General features: G+C 38.0%; 1 protein-coding gene across 2 annotated transcripts; it reads left to right on the top strand.

The window, feature by feature from the left end:
- Positions 1–5,044: 5,044 nt before the first annotated feature.
- LOC115014576 (uncharacterized) lies at positions 5,045–7,926 on the top strand. 2 transcript variants are annotated; one of them, XM_029441551.1, is made up of 6 exons: positions 5,045–5,120; positions 5,269–5,613; positions 5,702–6,040; positions 6,523–6,639; positions 7,411–7,475; positions 7,726–7,926. In XM_029441551.1, exons 1-6 carry the CDS (start codon positions 5,078–5,080, stop codon positions 7,873–7,875), a joined length of 1,059 nt encoding a protein of 352 aa, XP_029297411.1. In that variant the 5' UTR covers positions 5,045–5,077; the 3' UTR covers positions 7,876–7,926. The 2 variants fall into 2 exon arrangements, with proteins under 2 accessions (XP_029297411.1, XP_029297413.1); XM_029441553.1 differs by having other exon boundaries at positions 7,709–7,882.

Here is a 7,926-nt window from a genome sequence, read left to right as displayed (position 1 = left end):
TGTCCTTTTGTGAAATCTTAAGTACATTTTGAACATTATAGCTGTTCAGATTTTATTAGATAAAAACTGTATAAAAATATCAATAATTCATGATTTCTAATCTACATAATCTATCTATGGATAAATATATGTTTCTTAAAACTCAACGTGCATGAGTCAGACAGAATCACAATTCTTTGACATGTTACATGTTAGTCAAAGGAGAAATACTGTTTGGTCATGTCTTTGTTGTATTTGTTCATTTATTCTCACTATAGTCTTGATAAGTTTGGTGCAAGTAAAGAAAATGATTAAAAGTCTCTAATACAACAAACAGAAGGCTATTAAATTAGATTAAATGTTATGTTCAAGACATTTAAATTAATTATCTAAACAGGGCAGTATCTTAAACAGACAATAATTACTATCTTGCACGACACAAATTGAGTTTTGTGTCACACTTAATATTGCTTCAGGTAATCATTGAAATAAAAGGAGTTTCTCTCATTCCAGGATCAGATCTGGAGCTAGTTGTTCTTGTGCTTGGAGTACTGTTGGCCTGCTGTGTGACTGTGATTGCCGTCCTTATCTTCTCAAGAAACTGAAGGTAAGTTTAGCAAAACTGTAAAGATGGAGTACATAACCTTTTTACATACATGATTTCTTTTACGCATTAAAAAAACTTGACAAGGATCCAGGACGTCACAGAGAGATTCTACACTTGATCTTGATGTCAAAGCACTAATCTCTAATACCTTTGTTAAAAACTGTTATTGTCAGGATGGTGACACAGAGGCATTGAACTGGAATTATCGACAATGAAAAGCATGAAGAGGAAGAAAAAAGAGACAACAATAGTAACCATAAGCTCTGACTTCTGTTTGGGTGAAATCCACTGATTATCAAAACGTTAAACTCTTTGTTATATATAAGAAAGTCATTTCAACACGTATTGTATTGATGACGTGTGTTAATGTTATTAACTGTACATGAGATTAGTTGTGCAATGTGGGGGGGACGCCCTCCCTGCTTTTGAAATGATCTAGAACTGCCACTTACACAGGCGTCTCTGCGGGTGCACATGGAGAAGGGGGTTATGGGTAAGTGTGGCTGGGACAAGGAAACAGAGGAGCTTGGTATTTAACCCGGGTGGATGTGGTTTTGCAAGACGTAGCAGTGAACGCTTGGGCAAGCTCCATGACCGTCCCCGCCACAGTCTATGACAGGTGTGTTCAACTCAATTTCACTGAGGGCCACACCGGGAAAAGAGAATCACATCATGTGCCAGACTTAACAGAGTAAATTGACATGTATTAAATCGCTAAAATAAAAATCTCTGATTTTATTGTTGCACGTCCCATATAGACTTCTCACAAAGCGTTTGGTCCACATAAAACCATAACAATGTAGCTTAGCCATCAAAGCATTTAGTGAAGCTAAATAATGCATTCTGAATTCTATTTTTACAAGTAACACACATAACGTACAGCCCGCTCACAACAACCTGTTTCACAGGCCTGAATATGACGAGTCAATGGTTGTGTGGGACATTTAATAGGATAAAACTAAATTAGGATCTTTGATCTTGTAGTTTACATGTCCCATACACCCTAGCCCAGGGGTCGGCAACCTTTACTATCAAAAGAGCCATTTTGCCACCTCTTCCACCAAATAAAATGTGTCTGGAGCCGCAACACATATTTCATAACACAGTTTAAGTTGTATATACCATAAATAGTTATACTATATTTGTTGCATTTATGAAATCACATAAATACAAAGGAAACTGTTGAGATTATATTGATATTAGGACAACACCAAACTCTTTTATTGGTATCAACTCAATTATTTCTTCCTGCATCACATCAGAGTTCACACACCTGCATAACAGCGCTGTCTGTTCAACATCACTTACATCACTTGACTCATCACAGGCGATTTAATATGCTTCAGCTGAATTGATGTCCTCAATTTGCTGTTTGGTGATGTGTGTTGCCATTTTAATGGCCCTGTCCTTGACGGTGTTTGCAGAGAGAGACATATCTCAAATGTTTCTGAACAATTTCATCTTTGTTTTGAAGTCTGAAAATAGATGCTCTGATATTTTTCAGAATGCTTCTTTCATGTTTTCCACGCCGTACTATCTCCTGAGCGGCCACAAAACTAGCAGCAGTAGTTGAGTTTGAAGACTTCATCCATTTCTTAATGGAATATTTTCTCTGCTCCGCTTTCAGCAGAAGTTCAGAAATCGCGTTTTTTTCGCGCATCTCCAGCTCAGTACTTTTCGGCAAATGCTGTGTGTGTCTGTTCTTGAAATGTCTTTCGACATTACATTTTTTGTTGTTAGCTAATTTCTCGCCACATATCAAGCAGACAGGTCAGCCAGCATCGTTGGCAGTAAAAGCAAATGTATCTGTCCTTGCAGAATTAGACTTTTCTTTTTTTAGTTGTATCCATTGTTAGCTTACCGAGTTAGCCGGGGGTCGGAAACTCAAGATTAGCTGCCTGCAGGGAAAGGCGCCGCGCCCGTAAATGCAGTAGAATGTGACGCATATTTTAGTGGACGAAATGTAAAAATTCAATTAAATGTATTTCAGTGTCACAATATCACCTCGAACTCCAAGATAAGAGATGTTCCGTTTGAAAGGTTGTCCACTGTGCAACAAAAAAATACATAAAAATAATGTTATTTATTTCCATGATTTTTTTTTGTCAAAGCTTCAGGGAGCCACTGCAGAGGGGTTAAAGAGCCGCATGTGGCTGCTGAGCCTCAGGTTGCCGACCCCTGCCCTAGCCTCAAGGCACGCAATAGTCTGCACATAAAACCCTAATGACCCAATACAAGCCAACGAGAATGCGCATCAGGCACACAACACTGTGACGCAGGACGTTAGCACTGCCCCCGGGTGAGATACCAAGTTCTTTGGGAGTCCAACTCTTCAACTTTTTTTTCTTCTAATGTTGCTATGTTGAAATAATACGAATGGATATGTCTGTTTATACTCAAAGCATAAAAATAAAGAATTATGTCAGAAATCTTCCGTTGTTATTTTTGAGAAAATCCATGTTGATAAAAGAATCCTGTGTGTTTGCATCATACAAAGTACATTCACTGGTTGCCTTCAACCTCACAGGGGTTATGTAACCTCACCTTTGTTGTTCATCAGGAAAAAAGCAGATTCACGTTTTCGGTGACATCAAAAGTGAAATGTGTTGCTTGACTTCCATACTTTTTTCATAATAGCACTGTAGGCCCCAAATATGAGACTGACTAAAACTGAATGGGATAGAATAATGCATTCTAAATAAATCGATACGTTTGGCGTTTAAATAAAAAACATACGATAAATACAATATTTTTAAACAGGGCATTAGTAACACACTCTGCAACTAGATATTGGAATCCCTCACACATAGACCTCAGGCAGTTCGGATTGGTGTTCACGCTTCCTCCACTGTACTGCTTAATATGGGAGCCCCCCAGGGCTGTGTGCTCAGCCACCTCCTGTTCACGTAGTAAACCCTCGAAACATTTATTTGTCTTGTGATAAATACATTTGGATGCTGCCCTGTATTTTTATTGTGAATATGTGTGCACAGACATACATTAGTAGACAGTAGAAAGTTGAGCCTGGTGGTTGTTGGGCTGCGAAAATAACGTGTGATTTGAAAGCTGCAATTATTCCTGTCATTCTCAATAGTTTCTGGGTACAGGAGGGTTATACAAACCCACACCTGGTCAGGTAAACTGTGTAAAAAGGCGTTTTTTTGGTGTTTGTTGTTGAGGGACAGGGGAGTGCTACACATTCACTGGTCCAACACAGATCTTTGTGAAGGTGCAGCACATCCATGTTGTAATCTACTGCTGCAAAATCATGGTCAGCAAAAAAACTAAAAGGCAAATTAGATTAAATGAAAACTATCAGTTATACTGGTGAAACTGAAATTAGCTTTCTGGTGCCTCTTGTAGCGCTTCCCCTCTTGCACCTCTAACCTCACTACATATCCTGTTGATCTCCAGGCAGGTCTCTTCTGAGTAAACAGCTTCAGTGGTTGGTCAAAGGCGGAGAAATCTCCCACCACAGCTTTTGTCTGTCAGTGTAGCTGTTGCCTGTGACTTTGCTTGTTGCTTTCAATGTAACTATAAAGACTAGTGTAGTTGTTCCTACAAAATGTTTTCTAATGCATTATTTTGGAAACATTCTGCAACAAAAATGTACTTACAACATAAAAAGCTCTGTTAATAAGTAATGCTTTACTGACCAACACTGAACCGGACATAAATCATGTCCTGTAGACTCTCCCAATATTGTTGCAATTCCTAGAGATTCTGTGCTGAATGCCAAACAATAAGGTCCGGACATGTCACTGACAAAACCAATGACCATGCACACCCTGATGAAAGTAACCCAGTTAGATGTGGCCTTTACGGGGACAAATCTCAAGGGGACAAGACATTTTTCAAATTCCCGTTGCAGTTGTAATTCTGCACACTGTTGTGACATGAAGTTCCTACAAGTCGGTTATTTAGTTGTTCTTTGTGGGTCTGCTGCCTGTGCACATCAGTGTGTTACATGGTGTTTGCTCAGACAGCTTTGCACCAAGCATTCTCTTTCAGAAAGTCAGAATTGCTGAGGTTGTGTCCTGCAGCGTCACTGTTGTAGGAAAAGTAAAAGACAGGCACCATCTGACATCTCTTGTTGCTACAACTACAAGATATGTGTCATATGCTCCCTGAGGCTGAGAAAGCAATCTCACTAAAGTTACATTTAGAAGACGTTACATTTTACACATTTTGAAAATGTAAAAGTATTTCATTTTGTAAACTCAGCTTCATTATTATTGCTGAGTGGAATTCAGTTTATTATTTGTCTTTGTTAACTAACACATTCTTTACCTCCAATGCAGTGTGGTTAGTCTAACAATAAATACAAAGGGGACAGGATCAAGGGTTTGGTACATTTAGGTCTATGCGCATTGTCTGCATTTCAGCCAATCACCATGACTTCTACTTTGTAAACCTCGATCACCTTGTGACTAAATCTTCCATTTGGGTGCTGTCGACATCAGTAGTGCAAGAGAAGGGCTCTGTGGCACAATGATCGCAGGACTGGCTGCTTTGATTCTTCTAAGTATTGCGTGTGAGTGCAACTTTACTGTTCTACTTTAAGAGGACTCCTGTAAAACTGTTTGTTTTAGGTCATATTCAAGTTTAGACAAACTCTTTGTATTAATTGTCTTGTTATGTCCCTTTTTCATTGTTTTTGTCCTTTTGTCTCTTTTCTTCAGCCCTGATTCAAACTGCAGAGGTTCCTCACCAGATCTCTTCGACTGTGGTTGAACTTGGAGATAATTTGACTCTGACATGTTCATCCAGTGAAAATGAATTATGGTTTATTTACTGGTATAAGATGAAGTTTGGATATATGGTTCAAACTGTTGCATCTGGAACTTTAAAGTCAATAAAACTTCAAGGACAATTTAACAACTCAAGATTTGAAGTCACAAATTTGAACGCTCAGCATGTTCTTAACATCAAAAATGTAAACAAAGAAGATGAAGCAACATACTTCTGTCTAGCAGGATCATCATACATAATGAAACTCATTAACGCCACACTTTTGGCTGTGAATGGTAAGGTATGTTCATTTCAGTGACTTTGTTTGTTGCTTTGTCAACACCAAACAATCCATTACTTAATTCCTGCCTTTTTGTGAATCAGATCATAAAAATGTGCAGAAATCTGTCCTCGTGAAACAAAGTCCGGAGACGGAGTCGGTCCGGCCGGGCGACTCAGTGACTCTCCAGTGTTCACTTCTCTCCACTGACAAAGAAAACGCAGATCAGTGTCCAGGTGAACACGATGTGTACTGGTTCAGATCTGGATCAGGAGGATCACATCCAAGCATCATTTACACTCACAGTGACGAACAAAAGGAAAGAAGTTGTGTCTACAGTCTGTCCACAACTATACAGAACTCATCTGATGCTGGGACTTACTACTGTGCTGTGGTCACATGTGGACAGATCCTGTTTGGTGAAGGAACTAAAGTGGAGACAAGTATGTTTTAAAGTCCTTTTGTGAAATCTTAAGTACATTTTGAACATTATAGCTGTTCAGATTTTATTAGATAACATTAATAAAGAATATCAATAATTCATAATTGCTAATCTGCACATATTTATCTATGGATAAATATATTTTTCTTAAAACTCAATGTGCATATGTCAGACAGAATCACAGCTCTTTGACATGTTAAATGTTAGTCAAAGGAGAAATACTGTTTCTTTGTTGTATTTGATAATTATTCTCACTATAGTCTTGATAAGTTTGATAAGTAAAGATAATTATTAAAAGTCTCTACGACAACAAACTGAAGGATATTGAATTAGATTAAATGTTATGTTGAACAAACCTAAATACATTCTCTAAACAAGACAGTATCTGAAACAGACAATAATTACTATTTTGCACAACAAAAATTGAGTTTTGAGTAACGAAGGAGGTGTCAAGTGTCTATTTGGACATTTCTCTAATTCCAGGATCACAACTGGACCCAGTCGTCCTTGTGCTTGGAGTACTGTTGGCCTGCTGTGTGACTCTGATTACCGTCCTTATGTTCTACTTAAATCGAAGGAGAGTTTGTGAACATTGCAAAGGTAGGTTCCTCAAATATACAATTATTTATTTAGACATTGATTTTTGTTCATGTTACCAATTTGTTATTTTTCTGTATTTTCAGTTACTTTTGGAGAGACCTAATAATAAACCCCAGCCTAGAACATACATTTACTTCATGAGTCTCCTACAGTTGTATTTGTTTATATTAGCTATTGAATAATTTACTTCTCTATCGCTCGTCTTTTGTGTCAATCAAGTGTACGTAGTAGTTTATATGTTTTAGTGTAAAGGATATAAATTGTGAGCCTCTGATTAAATGGTTACTACTTTGAGTCCTGGGTTATTTTTAACATCCATTCATACGTCTTCATTTGTCAAAAGTGGAAATAAAACTAAAATGTTTTACAAAGGAAAAGAAATGTTCTCTATGCAGACATACCGTATGTCATTGTACGATACACCTTACATTTTGTAGATATAATTCCATATTCTGCAAACTGATAATTACTTTTACAGAGTAAATGTGGGACGAATAGGTCACAATATTCTCTGAAATTTAATAAATTCAAACCGTGAAGTCCCCTGAAAAATTTCTATATCTGGATCACAATCTACATTTCCTAACATATTATATGTGGCACTGAACAAATTAATGCTATCGTTGAGATTTTAAGTGGCATTAGAAGAGTATAGTTTATAAAATGTGTAACTGTAAAGCAAAGAACTGAAAATGTGAGGTGGTGTGAAGTTGATTTGACGGCAGGCCCCAGTGTGAACACAATTTCTGAAGGCTTTGCTTTTATCCGCAGGAGCAACGACTGCCTCCCGTAATCCAGGATACGACAAGTCGACAGTGGATCAATCAACTGACCTGGTAAATATGTTTATATCATTGAGACTAAAAACATCAATTTCAATTGTGTACATTATTCTGACTCTGGACTCCTCGGGCGTCTCTGTGTGGCATCGTTTCACATAGTCGTCAGATTAAAAAAATCTGATATTGTACCACAGCCTGACGATAAACTTTAAATTCTAGACCTGGTTGGGATTAACTGTTCTTCATATTATAGTCCTAATCTATAAAAGAAATTAAATAATGAATAGACAATTCTTATTTGCAGGATGGAGACGGAGATGCAGTAAACTATGCTGCACTCAATTTCTCCACAAGGAAAGCGAAAAGAGTGAAGAAGACGAGAGAGTCACCACCTGAGTGTGTGTACTCTGCTGTAAGAGCAGAATACCACGACCAGCACCAGTCCTCTCTATAGGCAGAGCCGGGCCTGCAGGTCAACCGAACCCCAAGTCTCCTCATCGAGCTT

The sequence above is a fragment of the Cottoperca gobio genome, chromosome 10, assembly GCF_900634415.1.
Source record: "Cottoperca gobio chromosome 10, fCotGob3.1, whole genome shotgun sequence".
In the NCBI taxonomy this organism is placed as follows: Eukaryota; Metazoa; Chordata; class Actinopteri; order Perciformes; family Bovichtidae; genus Cottoperca; species Cottoperca gobio.
Note: the sequence above shows the minus strand (reverse complement) of the source record. Positions and strands in the feature narration are given on the sequence as shown.

Excerpts from the sequence above, each read along its gene's own strand:
- LOC115014576 (XM_029441551.1), top strand. The coding sequence starts at position 5,078 with ATGATCGCAGGACTGGCTGCTTTGATTCTTCTAAGTATTGCGT. Across the intron at positions 5,121-5,268 it reads GATTCTTCTAAGTATTGCGT|CCCTGATTCAAACTGCAGAG; the intron begins GTGAGTGCAACT and ends TCTTTTCTTCAG. Across the intron at positions 6,041-6,522 it reads AGGAACTAAAGTGGAGACAA|GATCACAACTGGACCCAGTC; the intron begins GTATGTTTTAAA and ends CTCTAATTCCAG.